Here is a 15,397-nt window from a genome sequence, read left to right as displayed (position 1 = left end):
AGGAGACACGTACAAGAATGTTCATAACAAAATTATTACACTAGCAAAAAGAGGTACAACCTAAATATCTACATATACCACATAATTTATGGTATAATCATGCAGTGAAGTATATACAGGAATTAAAATGGATTGCAGCTACACAGACCTAAATAAATACATACTGTTGAAAAAAGATTGAAGACAGATGAATACAGACTGAAAGAGTACATCACATTATTAGAAAAACAGTATGCTGTCTAAGATTTCATACATGGGGGTAGAAATCAGGAAGATAAGGATGATTAGCATCAGAGGATCAGGGTTATTTCTGGGGTGAATGGTTCAGTGTCTTCTAAGACACTAACAATTTTCTGTATTTTAAGATGGGTGGTGAGTTCATGGGAACTCATTATTTAAGCTGCACATAAACCTTTTATATACTTTTTAGTATGTACGTTTCATAATATAAAAAACAAGTAGAACATGATGTTAAATGCAAGATACCAGTCACAAAGAAACACATGTTGTATGATTCCATGTGTATGAAATGTCCAGGAAAATCTTTATAGGAAAACCTATCAAGACAGAAATTAGACTGGTTGTTGTCTAGGGCTAGGGAGGTGGGAAAAATATGGGGAGTGAGTGCTACCTTTTCTCTCAGTACTATATATATAGTACTGAGAGAAAAATAAATATATATATAGTAAAATATATATATATTTTAGTTGTAGTTGGACACAATACCTTTATTTTACTTATTTATTTTTACGTGGTGCTGAGGATCAAATTTAGGGCCTCACACATGGTAGGCAAGCGTTCTACCACTGAACTACAACCCCAGCCCTCAGTAAAGCTTTTATTTAAAAACCAAACAAACAAACAAACAACAACAAAACACAGAGGTGGAGGCTGGGTGCAATGGTGCACACCTCTAATCCCAGCATTGAGGGAGGCTGAGGCAGGAGGATCACAAGTTCAAAGCCAGCCTCAGCACCTTATTGAGGCCCTGAGCAACTCAGGGAGACCTTGTCTCAAAGTAAAAAATAAAAAGAGCTGGGGATGTGGCTTAGTGGTTAAAAGCCCTTGAGTTCAATCCCCAGTATCCAAACAAAACAAAACAACCAGGTGGACTATTGGGACCTATAGAAAGGCTGCCAGTGGGACACAAGATGGTGACTGATGAAGGCGAGAGGAAGACAATTTTGTGGTGCCAGTTGTTCTCAAAATTCTAGCACATGCCCAGATCACCTAGAGGGTTTGTTAAAATGTGGCTTGTAGGGCCCCATGCCCAGATTTTCTGATTTGCTAGTCTTGGGCAGGGTCAAGAATCTATATTTCTAACAAGTACCCAGGTGATGCTGCTGCCGCCCAGGGACTGTGCCACTCTACAGTGCCTGGCATAGGTGTCCAATAGATCGATATTGGATGAATGAATGAGCAGACGGATGATTGCTGATTGGGTGTTTGAGAGAGTGGATGGGTAAGGGTTGGATGGAGGGGTAAAGGACGGGTGGACTGGGAGGGGATGGTAATTGGGTGGCTGGGTGGGAGATGGTCCAGAGTTGTAGAGGAAATGAGGTTAAAAGTTGTAACATGGGCTGGGGATGTGGCTCAAGCGGTAGGGCATTCGCCCTGGCATGTGTGCGGCCCAGGTTGGATCCTCAGCACCACATACAAACAAAGATGTTGTGTCTGCCGAAAACTAAAAAATAAATATTAAAAAATTCTCTCTCTCTCTCTCTCTCTCTCTAAAAAAAAAAAAAAAAAAAAAAAAAAAAAAAAAAAGTTGTAACATGGAAAGTAGTGTAAAGAAGAGCATGAAGTCGAGACCTAGCTTCAACTCTTGGTTCACTGCCTACTAGCTGTGCAATGATTGGCAAGTGACTTCATTTCCCGAATGTTAGTCTCCTCATGTGTAAAATATGGGTAAGATAATGCCTACGAATGTTCCATGATCTAAAATCCTTGGAAGAAATGGCACAGGGCCTGGCAGACAATGGTTGCTTTTCACTTTTTTTTTTTTTTTTGGTACTAGGGATTGAACCAAGGGGTACTTTACAGCTAAGCTACATCCTCAAGCCTTTTTATTTTTATTTTGAAACAGGGTCTCGCAAAGTTGCCCTTGGTGGCCTTGAACTTGCCATCCTCCTACCCCAGCCTTTAAGTAGCTGGGATGACAGCCATGAACTCCCATGCCCAGCTTCTCCTCTTTATAGAATCTGATGATTACCGTCATATATCACTGGGCTGTACTGTGTGGTTGACACTAGAGGCTTGTAATTCAGGTCCATCTTGTTTCCATAGTAGCCGATGCTGACCTCAAACTGGATCAGGTCCTTAAAGCTGGGCATCATTGTACAGGAGATGAAGACAACACACAGGCCATACTTTTGGCGGTTCTGCTGTTTCTAAAATGATAACCCCCCCATCCTCAGTACATAAATAAAAAGGAGAACAAAGCTGTACTGACAGGCAGGAAGGTGAGGAAGAAATGCCCTGTTTCTTTCAAAAGCCATCTTGGCTTCTCTTTACAGTGAGCTAGACTTTCATTGAGACCCTTCTTATACCTAGTTGATCAAGAGCAGGTCCTTTCAGGACCTCCGTCACTTGGCCCACTCTACCTGGCCAACCCTGGTTCCCTCCCCTCCTGAAGTTGGGCAGAAGGGACTCTTCTCTGGTCAGGCTAGGCTCTGAGTTGGTTTAGCCCTTCCCCATTCTGAGTAAAGAAGCCCCTTCCTTTTAATTTGAATCCCCAACTCAAAAAAGTGGTCAGGATGGGCAGGGTATGGGGCTGGGGTTGTGCACACTCACACCCGAAAATCTGCACCTTTCCACTTCCTGCCTCAGTTGCTCACTGTCCCCCGATTAGGTCCATTCCCACCATGCCTCTTACCTGCCCAGGCCCTCTGTCCACATCAGTCTCTTTCATTTTGGTTGCCAACTTCTGCTCTATTTCTATATTCCCCATCTGCTCTCCTCCTCTTAAAAAAATAACTGTTCTTCTCCCACCTGAGTCCCTGGCTAACAGCTATCCAACCTTGTCTCCTTCTACTTCTCAGACGAGTTTCTTAGTGTCTTCTTTCCTCACCCTGTCTCCAACTTCTCCCTTCCTTCTATGGTGGCCCAGCATCTCCCCTGAGCATGGCTACCAGGGCTTCCTGAAACACCTGTAGACACCTTTCACTTCTCACCATCTCTCAAGCACATTTGAGAACCACAATCACCCTTTTTCTCCCCTTCTGAGAGGACTTCTGCACACTCCTCCTCCACCTGCCTCTTAGCCTCTAACATCTTGAGGCTCCATGCTCAGCCCCTTTCACTTCATCTCTCTCCCTGGGCAATTAATTCCAGGACCACAGGTGCAAACCCTGGTGACACACCCTGGTGGCTAGCAGCCTCCAAAGGCTGGGCAATGTATCCACATTTCACAAGCACATGTCAGAGATGGGATTCATTATCTTCCCCAGACCTGCTCCTCCTTCAGAGGGCCCATCTTGGTGCCTGACACCCCTGACTACCTTGGTCCATTCAGAGAAGAGAATGGACATGAGCTTAGGGAATCAGCCTCACTTCTTATGTCTTGTTGGTCACTGACTCTGACTATTCTGTTTCCAAAGGTCTTTGAAATCTATTCTCCTCTCCTCAAACTCTCTCCACCAGGACTCTCCCCATTTCTCCTATTGTGTAACACCAACTTACTCCCCTCCAATCTATTGTTAATACTGCTCCTTATGCCCTTTGCCAATTCAATGGTCCTTCACTGGTTTGGGGAAGAAATCTAAATCCCTTACACTATTTTTCAAAGCCCTGAGAAACTAAGTTATGAATAAACTAAGTTATGCATTTCTTAAAATGAAACCTTGTTTTTTACTGGGTTCCCCCCACCCACCCTTCCACCAGCATCACCACTGGAGATTTGGCAAGTATGAAGGTGCCAGACAGGGGCTTAATAAATACTAAGGCAGATGGATCGAACATCTTTACACATCCAACAGCTCGCTCACAGTCAGGGGCTGGTACAGGGCCAGAAACTGGGGTCCACAGTAGATTTGGTTGAGGGGCTCTCTTCCAGGGCTGTTTCCCACAGTTACCTCTACCCTGATCACATCACGAGAGAGATCCTTTATCCAAGTTTCTTGTTGGGACTTGAGTTGGGTGATCAACTCCAGGTAGACTCGACCTCGGTAAGATAAACCATCCCTCATAGAGTCGTGAATACACTATGGCAAGAGAGAAGAAAATGGGGAGAAAAGGGGTGAGAGGGAAAGAGCTGGCACATGTCGCCAGAAATCCCCACAGCAAAGCCAAGGTTGTCCAGAGACTGCCTGCCTGCCGCCTGCCTGGGGTACCTCCAGCCACAAACTCCGGAAAGAATTCCAAATACGACAGACACCTGTGTGGCTGGAAGTCTCTAGGCCTCATCCCTCTTCTGCACCCTAGCACTCACTACTCTTGTTCACGGAGGCCATGTGCCAGCCACCTTGAGGTGTTCATGGAGACCACACACCAGCACTTTGAAGGATGCAACTAGGCCAGGACTGATCACCACTGAGCATGCGCTCCAAGTCTGGCCAATCAAGGCACACTCTGCGCCTCCTTGACCACAGTGATTGGTCCAAAGAGAGCACACATGACCTAGAGAGGCCAATTAGAGTGCTTCCCTGGTTCCCAGCCCGTTACCCGAATGTGGCCCAGGAGAAAGGTGTGGAGGGCCGAAGAGAGAGGGAGCCTCCGAGCAGCCGCTTCTGCATGTGGCGCCTGAGGCCCCTCCTCACTCCGAGTCCTTCCCAGCCTCCTTCCTTTTCCATTTACGCCAATTCGAGCTGGGTTTCTGGCACTTCTCACCACACTTGAATTACCCCCTGCTTTTCCATGCTTATCTGCGCCATGTCCTTTCAACCCGTCGAAAATCTTACCCGAGGTCTGGTCTCAGTGCCCCTTCCTCTGGGACTGTCTAGAGAACCGCATCTGTTCCTTTCTGGGGCCACCGCTTATGTCCCACAGACACATGGCTATCTATGTAACAGGCTTCCTGTCCTCTGCTGGAGTGTGGTGGTCAGAAATCAGGACTGAGTCCTTCCCAGGCTTTTCCCAGGTCTCCTGCTTCACAGTGATAACTTTTACCTCCTAGAGCTGACACGAGAAGCTTACAGGGTCTGCGTAGATCCTGAAAGGGGGCTTTTTACCCCCACGGAGAGTCAGGAAGCAGGGGCCAAAGCAAGGCAGGAAGCCAGAGTACATCCCTGGAAGGAGAGGGGGTGAGAGCAGGTGGGGCCCAAGTGGGAGAGGTGTGGGAGGTTGGGTCCAGGGCTTTGCTTGCCTTCCATCAGTTCTCCAGAGGACGAAATCTGGTTGAGGCACAAGGTGACAGTCCCGATCTCATCCCAGCAGTTCTGCTTGGGGCTAGGGAGAAACACATTCGGGTGGGCTGAGCCCCTGGTTGGGCTCCTATGTTCTCCTCCCCGCAAGTGCTTCAACTTCTAGCCCCTCTGTTCACCAGTTCAAGACTCTGAACTTGATGTATCTGGAGAGGCAGGGCATCTGCAAGGTGAAGGCAAGAGAGCAGTGAGTCACTGGGATGGCCTGGGCCTTGCAGAGATATTGAGAGTGATTGGGAGGTTTGGGGGGCAAGGCCCAGCACAGTTACCAGTCAATCACAGACAAGCTGAATTTACCAGGGAGCTTATGGAGTTCATCTTTTCATGGATTGGCCTTAGGCTTAGCTGCACCCAACTTATAGGCCCTGGGACTATCATATCATCATCTTTTATCTTAAAACAATCTCCTAAGTTTAAACTTGAGGACCAAGAAAACTGGGCCCTCCCTTACTGTGAACCTTCTAAGTTTAAATGAGTACTTATCAAACCGTCTCCTCCAAGAGTGAATAAATAATGATAACTACCACCCTGGGAAGGTTTCTGTCGTCCACCGGCCTGTGCTGAAGAATTTCCACAGATCAGCTGAGTAATACTCCCAACAGCCCCACAAACCAGGTGCTATTAATATTCTCATTTTCAGCTGGGTCTGGGTGGCTCATGCCTGTAATCCCAGGGGCTCTGAAGGGGGAGGCAGGAGGATCACCAGTTCAAAGCCAGCCTCAGCAACTTAGTGAGACCCTAAGCAACTCAGTAAGACCCTGTCTCTAAATAAAAAACAAAATAGGGCTGGGGGTGTGGCTCAGTGGTTAAGTGCCCCTGGGTTCAATCCCTGGTACAAAACAACACCTTGTTTTTATATGGGGAAACTGAAGCATAGAGGGGTTGGTTTCCTCAAGTTCTCCTGTTTCATGCAGAGGCTGAAGACTCAAATCTCTTAACTACTCTGCCATAACCCAGTGAGGGCTGTGATTTGTTCCTATATACAGATGGGTAATGAGGCCCAGAGGCACAGAGGGACCCTCTCAAGGTCATATAATAAAGAGTGGCATCAGGATTTGAATTCCAGCTTCTGAGTCTTATCTCTGCTCTGCATATGTTTTCCTCCTTGATTGTATTTTTCTTCAATTATTTAAAGAAAATAGGGACTATGGCTGTGTCTCAGCAATAGAGCATTCACCTAGCATGTGCAAGGCACTGGGTTCAAGCCTCAACACCACATAAAAATAAAGAAAATAAAGATATTGTGTCCAACTGCAATTTAAAAAAATAGAAAATAATAAGGAAAAAACTCATGTAAAACAGAAGTTCTGGGTTTGAAACCCTGAGTGGGATCCCAAATCTCCTTATTTGGGGCTTCTTATCCTCCTTATAGCAGTTCTTGAGATGTGGCTGGGAACCTCCTGGTTCTCCACCCTTTCCATCCTTTCTTTTTTTTTAATATTTATTTTTTAGTTGTAGTTGGACACAATGAATACCTTTATTTTATTTATTTATATGTGATGCTGAGGATCAAACCCAGCGCCTCCTATGTGCTAGGTGAGAGCTCTGCCACTGAGCCACAACCCCAGCCCCCACCTTCTCCATCCTTTCAACCCCTGCCTTGGTAGCTGGGGACCAAGTGAGGAGTAAGGAAAAGGCTTTCTAGTTGAGCACATAATAAGAAAAGAGAAAACTGCCCAGGTTAAGAAAGAACACTGGAAGGGGAGAGATGGATGCCATGGCCATCCAGGTCGTCCAAAGTTATGAATCCTCCAAGTTCTTCAAGTTCATGGTCAAACCATCTTTTCATCCATTCCATTAAGAATTTCCCCCCATCTTGGTTCCTTGTCTAGATTCAAGCATACTGTCTCCCCTCCATCTCTGGGCCCTCAAGTTGGCCATCGACACAGGCCCATTTTCAGCAGTGTCCCCCTGACCAGGTGGCTTCAGGTGCTGGCACCTGTGTGCAGTTAGTCATCCTGCCTCTTTATAGCGAGGCTCATATCTGCCTGATACCTTTCCAAAGGGCTAGTGATGATCACTCCAAATAGCCCCACCGTAGAGACCTGGCATGAGTGAAGTCCCGGGGTCTTTAGCCACTTTAGCCACATTCCCCTCCTCCATTAAGAGTCTATAAAATCATCTAAGGAGGTAGGGATTATGAGGAATTATTGAAAATGATGACTCACCAGGAGGCCAACTGGGGGAAGCTTCTAGAAACATCAGGGAGGTAGTTCAGAGGAGAGAGGAAGAGAGCTAATTTTGTATTGCACAATGGAAGCTATAAGACAGCTAGACACCCTCTGGGTAGGCAAACTGATATGACACAGATTTCTCTGCACTTGCACTTAGGAGAGAGCATATTCTGATTTTACACACAGCTCTTAAGGAGTTGGCATCGAGTCAAAAGGTCATTAAGGCTCCACCAGGGCTTCAAGAGAGCTGTCATCCACGACAGTTCATAAATGACCTAGAAGAACTGAAAGGCTAACAGATCAGATGACAGTAATCCACAGCGAAGAGCATCATGGAGCCATTCTGTGTGTACGATGACATAGCCCTGTCCACATACAGCCCAGAGTAATAACTAGGCTTCCAGGATGCCTTGGGGCCATCTACACAGAGCTGTCATTATCTTCAGGGTACTTTGCCTTGAAGGTAGAAAATGTACACTACAATCTAGGATGAGCCTTTAAAGTGATTTGTTTTTTGTCTGTTTTGTTTAGGAGATGAGGTCTCACTCCCTTGCCCTGGCTGGTTTCAAACCTTAAGTGATTGGCTTAAGTGATCCTCCTGCCTCAGCCTCCTGAGTAGTTAGACCATGGCTGCCTGTTTATTATCTTTTCTAAATGTGGGTGAGGGGCACATTTAAATTCTCTGGAAAGTTTATTTGCTTGGTTCACTCATTGCTTCATACTGTATAAATAAATCAAGGTTTTCCCTATCTGAGCTTCCTTGTGCTCTCTTGAGGTAGAGCCCCAGCTCCCCTCACTGGGCTTCCTGTCTTCACCTTCCATCCATATTCACATGAACACTCAAGATTCCCTTCCATTGGGGGGGCAAGGGTGAGAATGATGGAACAGCCATACCTGAATCTGGAAGGTCAGGATCTGGTTCCATATTGGGTTGTCAGTTTGAGTCTGCACAATCGTCTTGAGCTGGGAACATCCGAAAGCAGGTGTTATGGTTTGGATCTTTGGCGTCCCCCAAAGACTCATATATTCAAGTCTGGTCCCCAGCTGATGGAGCTACTGGGAGCTGGTGGGACCTTTAAGAGGTGGAGCCTGATGGTAGGAAGTGAGGTCACTGGGGGTGTGTCCTTGCAGGGGGGATTGGGACCTCAGTCCCTCCTCCTCTCTTTGCTTCTTGGCCACCAAGAGGAGAGCATCTTTGCTTCACCACAGGCTGTCTCCATGGTGTTGTGTCTCACCACAGACCCAAAAGCAGGAGAGCCACTGACCATGGACTGAGACCTCTGAAACCATGAGCCAAAACTTTGTCACTGTGATGGAAAGTTGACTAACACAGCCTGGTCAGTGCCAGCCTGTCCCTTCCTCCCACTACTGGCCTCACTTTTCAGCTCTCCCTGTCCAGCTCACAGGTGGACTCTGTGGCACCAAGTGATTGGGCTTATCCTTGAAAGTTGTCTTTGGACAACTTCTCATCAGCTGCCACTTCAATCCCTTGGTTACTTATCTCAAAGCATTTGCCAGGCCCACACGCCTCAGTATTTCTTCTTAAATCACCTTCCAATGAATATCTTTTCCTTTATTCTTTTTTATTTATTCATATTTTTAGTTGTAGATGGACACAATACCTTTATTTTATTTATTTACTTATTTTTATATGGTGCTGAGGATCAAACCCAGGGCCTCATACAAGACAGGCAAGACCTCCACCTCTGAACCACACCTCGAGCCCTCCTTTATCTTTTCTTTCTTCCTTTCTTTCCTTTTTTAGAAATGCTAGGAACATAGGACCTCATAACATGCTAAGTAATCACCCTACCCCTTTCATTTTTAAATAGGTACAGATAGGGCTATAACTTTTACTCCATGAGTGCATACACAGAGATTATGGTGGATAAATTCCAAAATCCCAATTGAAAAATGGCCCAAACCATAGCTGATGATAGCAGAATACCCTTAAATCCATCAACTGACATAAATAAAACTTAAACTTAGCCTTACTCTAGGTAATGATATCTATGAAATCAGGTGTCAGATCAGGTGTCAGTTGGCATTGTTAAGCTTTTTAGGTACACCACAATAAACACAAACTTGTCAAGTATTTTAAAAAAATGTGTGTCACAGGGCTGCGGTTGTGGCTCATCGGTAAAGCACTTGCCTGGCATATGTGAGGCCCTGAGTTCGATCCTCAGCACCACATATAAATAAATAAAATAAAGGTATTGTGTCTAACTATAACTGAAAAATAAAAGTGTGTCACTTGTCACCCAAGAATTTCTCCACTAGTTCTGGGATACCCGGATCATAGGAAAATAAATACTCTGTGTGATAGTTTAAATATGCACCCATACTCTTTGGTACTTCTCCCTTCAGAGGGAGGACCTTAATTCTTTTCTCCTAACATGTGGGCTGGATTTAACGACTAGTTTTAACAGATAGAATAGAGTAAAATGACGTTTTGTGACTTCTGAGACAAACCTATTTAACTTTAACCTAGCCTTCCCCAAATCTGAACACAGAATTTTTGATGTTGTTGTTGTATTGGGGATTGAACCCAGGGGGTACTTTACCACTGAGCCACATCCCCAGTCCTTTTCATTTTGTCCTTTCTCATTAAGTTGCTTAAGGCCTCACTAAGTTGCTGAGGCTGACCTCGAACTTGTGATTCTCCTGCCTCAGCCTCCTGAGTCGCTGGGATTCTAGGCGTGCATCACCACGCCCTGCAACATAGGACTTAACATCTGCAAAATGGGACCTGACACCTGCCAGATCTTTTGGGAAGTGCTACTTTGTTTCTTTAGAGATTTCTGGAAGGTTGGCAGTTCTCTAGCTCAGGTCTTTTCATTTACAGATGAGGAAACTGAGGCCAAGAGGGCAGTAGCACATGTGGGCAGTTATTTTACCCACTCATTCATGGGCCAGGTGTTTGGTTCCTGTGGGCATCTTCTCCTTGCACGGCTCTGGGCATTCTCTGCTAGTGGAGGTGGGTGAGAACTGGCCTCCACCTGTCCACTGCCCCACCTCCAGAGGCTCACCCTGCTCGTTGGTGGATGAGCTAGGATTCCATTTCTGGGGTCCCAGCCCACTCCTTCTTTCAGGTGCCATGTTCTCTTTTTCTATTTACCTTCTCCCCAATGAGTTCCACCTCCAACACAGGATTTACAATCGGGCGTTTCTCTATGAACAAGAAATTGAAAGACTCTGAGATGGCAGCAGCTTTTTTTTTTTTTTTTTTTTTTTTTAAGGAGGTAGAAATGGAAAGATGACACCACTACTTAACCCCCACTCTGCCCCTTCTGTGTGACGTCCACTCCACACAGAAGGAGGGAAGTGGGGTGGGATGATCAAAAAGTATGGTGAGTCTACATCTGGGCATCAAAGGCCGGTCAAGGCACAAAGGGACACCAGGGTGACCTTGGACCAACAGTCTTGGAGGGTTTCATCTCACTCTGTCCCCCACCCCACCTCTTAAGTCAGTGTCAAAAGGAATGAGAAGGCCCATGAGGGTCTGCGCTGCTCCCCTGCAGGCAAGCTCAGGGGGGTCCCTCCCCTCCTCCCACCAGAATGGAGATCCTCTGCACAGTAGATGAAGAACTGTAGGTAAGCCATCTTGATGGGGACTGCCGTGGACTTGAAGACCTGCACATCATCAGTCGAGTAGGCCAGCTTCTGATCCACCTGAGAGCAGACAGGGTCAGAGTTGCGGGGAGGTCAGAGCCAGGGCGGGTGGAGTGGGACCACCCTACAGGGGCACGCTGGATGAAGGATGGTTGTGCAGGTTAGAGGCCAGGGTAGAAAACGCTCCTGGGGCTGGGCGGGGCAGCCTCACCGGGGCCTGGTCGCCAGCACCCAGGACACAAATGGTGACTTTCAGGTAGCCTCTCACGCCGCTGGTGGATTTATTAGGATGGCAGAGGCCCAGCCATTTCCTTATGATTGCGTGACCTGGAGAAGCAGAGGGGCCACGGGAGACCCAGCCTCTAGTCTCCACGGCTCTCCCTGAAACCCAGCACTGTTGCTGGGGGAGAGGGGGCAGGAAAGGTGCCTCTTAACCTTCTGGTTCCCACCCTATGGTAGAGGAGATCGAGAGCCAACTCAGCCATTAGGGGATCCTCCTAGGGTTGCCAGCTATTGCTCCATGAAAGAGGGTCCCCTGTCCACCTGGGAACCTGCTGCTGTGACTGGCCTGGTCTGGAGTCAGACACGATAGAGGCAGCCATCTGCCCCACCCCCAAATCCAAATCTCAACCTGGTAGTATGTCATGGCCAGGTCATGGTGGAAACCACCACTCAGTCACCAGGGTCCCACAGAAGAGTGGTTAGTAGAGGGTGGGTGGGTGCGGAGGAGGAGGGATAGAGAAGAGATGTTCACTGGGTACAGGGGTGCTGTTGAAGAGGAGGGAATAAGGCTTCTAATGTTCCAGAGCACAGTGAGGTAACTATGGTTGGCCATAACTGTCCATTTCAGGGGCTGGGGTTGTGGCTCAGTGCCTAGCATGTATGAGGCATTGGGTTCAATCCTCAGCACCACATGGAAATAAATAAGTAAAATAAAGGTATTGTGTCTATCCACAACAAAATATATATTAATATAATAATTGTATTAGTTAATTAATTAATATTAATATATATATTAATTGTCCATTTCAAAATAGCCAGCAGGAGAATTCTGAATGTTAAAACACACATAAATGATAAATGTTTGAGGTAACGAATATGCCAGTCGCCCCGATCTGATCAAAGGCAGCCTTAGCAAAAGCAAGGCACTAAGCAACTCAGTGAGAGTTGGCTTTTAAAACCAACTTCAATCAAGCAATGCTGGCCTCAATAAATAGAAATCAAACTCAGGGATGCAGTCAAAAGTTAGCATTTGACGCAAAGTTTTTCAGAAAAATATGCTGTTATAATAAAGTAAGGGCAAGGTGTGCTGGCACAGGCCTGGGATCCCAGCAACTCTGGAAGCTGAGGCAGGAGGACTGTGAGTTCAAAGCCAGCCTCAGCAACTTAGCGAGGCCCTAAGCAACTCAGCAAGACCCTGTCTCTAAATAAAATATAAAAAGGGAGCTGGGGATGTGGCTCAGTGGTAAAATGTCCCTGGGTTCAACCCTGGTACCATTGAATAAACAAACAACAAACAAACAAACAAGTAAATAAAATAAAGTAAGATAAAATACCATAGAGTACAGTAAAATATTATCAAGTACAGCCTTCTAATACTTTCTCCCCATGTGGTGGGATTTTTTTTTTTTTTTTTTGGTACTGGGGATTGAACTCGGGGGCACTCAACCACGGAGCCACATCCCCGGGCCTATTCTGTATTTCATTTAGAGACAGAAATGGAAAGATGACACCACTACTAGTTCAAAGCCAGCTCACTTTTGCTGAGGCTGGCTTTGAACTCGTGATCCTCCTGTCTCAGCCTCCCTAGCTGCTGGGGTTACAGGCGTGTGCCACCACGCCTGGTTCATGTGGTGGGATTTCAAGGTGACTTGACCCTGGCCTGATTTTTCTCAGTAGAATGCACGTGTACGGGTAACCTCCTCCGTCACCTACCTGGACAATGGTAGATAAACCCAATATCTGTCTGAAAAGACAAGAGTGGGGGAGGAGGGTTAGTCTGGCTGTGCTTTGACGCTCCAGTGTTCCCCACCAAGGCCCGGATGTTGGAGGCCAGTCCCCGGCTAGGTACTCTTGGGAAGGGGTGGAACTTTTGTGTGGGACCTAGAAGGAAGCCAGGTCACTGGGGGCCTGACCCCAAAGGGTGATTGTGGGCCCCTGGCCCCTTCCTCTGTCTCCTTTATTTCCTGGCCATGAGGTGGACTACTCTGCTCCACCCTGCACTTCTTTCAGTCATGGACTGAAACCTCTACAACTGTGAGCCCAAACGAGCCCTTCCCTGTGTCTGTACATGACCCCTAGCCACACACCCGTCCTGGCCTGCATCATGCCATTCCTCAGGCCTTCTGCCACACACACACACACACACACACACACACACGCACGCTCACATGCACAGTCTCTCAGGGATTTGTGACAGTAACAAGGTGCATCACACTGGCTGACCCAGTGATAGTATTTGCTACTGGTGTTTGGCACAATCTTTGCCTTAACTCCTCTGATTTTTTCTTTTTCTTTTTTTTTGCTACTGGGTATTGAACTTGGGGGCATTCCACCACTGAGCCACATCCCCAGCCCTATTTTGTATTTTATTTAGAGACAGGGTCTCACTGAGTTGCTTAGTGCCTCACCATTGCTGAGGCTGGCTTTGAACTTGCGATTCTCCTGCCTCAGCCTCTTAAGCCACTGGTACGACAGGCGTGTGCCACCGCACTCTACACTCCTCTAATATTCGGTGACTGGGAAGGTAGGCCTGTGGTCACCTCCATTCTGCACAGGAGGATCCCGAGTTTGAGAGAAATGGCCAAAGTCTTATAAACAGTGAAGAAGCCTGCGCTGGAATAAGTTTTACCCAAGAGAAAGGAAGGCATGTGTCCAGAATAAGACTTATATATAAATGTTTTACAATAGCTTCATTGTAACAGCCCCAGGGTGGAAGCCGTGGAAATGTCAGCCAACAGATGAACGGATAAACAAACTATTATGTCCATACAATGGACTATTACTCAGCAATAAAAAGGAACAAACTGTTGCTATATGCAACTTGGAATGAAGCTCAAACTAATTGCACTTAGTGAAAGAAACAGGAAGAAAAAGGGTATATACCATGTGATTCCATTTATGTAACATGCTAGAAAATGTAAACAATCTATAACAGTGGAAAATAGATCAGTTCCAGGTGTGATGGCACATGCCTGTAATCCCATCAACTTGGGAAGCTGAGGCAGGAGGATTATAAATTTGAGGCCAAGAGCTAGGGTTGTAGCCTTAGCGGTAGAGCACTTGCCTAGTATGTGTGAGGCACTGGTTCAATTCTCAGCACCGCATGTAAAGAAATAAAAATAAAAAGGTCCATCGACGATTAAAAAATATTAAAACATAAATAAATAGAAATAAATAAGTTTGAGGCCAACCTCAGCAATTTAGTGATAATAAATAAATAAATAAATAATAAAAGGGATGGGGGTGTATAGCTCAGTGGTAAAGCACCTCTGGATTCAGTCCCCAGCAAAGAAAGAAGTGGGGTGGGGAGAAAGAAGAAAAAATGAAGGAAGGAGGGAGGGAGGGAGGAAAGATAGATCAGTGATTGGCTGAGGATGGGAGGAGGTAGGATGAGAGGAAGAGGAAGAGCCTGAGGGAACTTTTGGGGAATGATAGATGTGACAGATACATTTATTATGATGATGATGGTTTTATTGGTATGTACATATTTAAAAATATATCAGATGACACATTTAAGTATGTGCAATTCTTAGTACAGCAACTGTATCCCAATAAAGCTTTACCAAGACAAAGCAGAATTCAGGCTCAGGCACTGCTCAGACAGCAGTAGTTGTAGTCAGTGACCAGCACTGGCCTGGCAGGCAGAGAGCCCCACAGGCACTCTGTGCCTCCTGCTGAAGTCACATTGCTAAATAACTGCTCCCAGACTGGTCAAACCTCTGGATAGGGAATGGGGAAGTGGGGTGAGATATGGCCCCCTGGAAATGCAGTCTAGACTGGAGAATACCAGGTACAACTACTGTTTCCTTAACAGATAAATTGCAAGCTAAAAAAAAAAAAAAAAAAAAAATTTAAGGGGACCAATGGAATAAGAAACCTAAGCTGCACATTTGCTAACTGCAATGAATGGATCTGGTTTGGATCCTGATTTGAACAAACTTTGAAGAATTCTGGCCGGGCATGGTGGTGCATGCCTGTAATCCCAGTGGCTCAGGAGCCTGAGGCAGGAGGATCAAAGTTCAAAGCCAG

At 46.3% G+C, this 15,397-nt stretch overlaps 1 protein-coding gene across 1 annotated transcript in view; it reads right to left on the bottom strand.

Annotated features, from left to right (window-relative positions):
• The window catches only part of Fer1l5 (fer-1 like family member 5), a 55,573-nt gene that overhangs the window by 24,566 nt on the left and 15,610 nt on the right, over positions 1–15,397 (bottom strand). The window contains exons 11-20 of the mRNA XM_076832915.2: positions 13,082–13,112; positions 11,358–11,473; positions 11,089–11,206; positions 10,653–10,705; positions 8,429–8,497; positions 5,480–5,523; positions 5,303–5,385; positions 5,134–5,225; positions 4,074–4,202; positions 2,213–2,390 (exon numbers count right to left, since the gene is read on the bottom strand). Of these exons, the coding sequence (XP_076689030.2) occupies positions 2,213–2,390; positions 4,074–4,202; positions 5,134–5,225; positions 5,303–5,385; positions 5,480–5,523; positions 8,429–8,497; positions 10,653–10,705; positions 11,089–11,206; positions 11,358–11,473; positions 13,082–13,112 (913 nt within the window). The remainder of the gene's footprint in view (positions 1–2,212; positions 2,391–4,073; positions 4,203–5,133; positions 5,226–5,302; positions 5,386–5,479; positions 5,524–8,428; positions 8,498–10,652; positions 10,706–11,088; positions 11,207–11,357; positions 11,474–13,081; positions 13,113–15,397) is intronic.

Source organism: Callospermophilus lateralis, chromosome 14, assembly GCF_048772815.1.
Source record: "Callospermophilus lateralis isolate mCalLat2 chromosome 14, mCalLat2.hap1, whole genome shotgun sequence".
NCBI lineage: Eukaryota > Metazoa > Chordata > Mammalia > Rodentia > Sciuridae > Callospermophilus > Callospermophilus lateralis.
The sequence above is the reverse complement of the archived record's forward strand: the minus strand, read 5'-3'. Positions and strand labels throughout refer to the sequence as shown.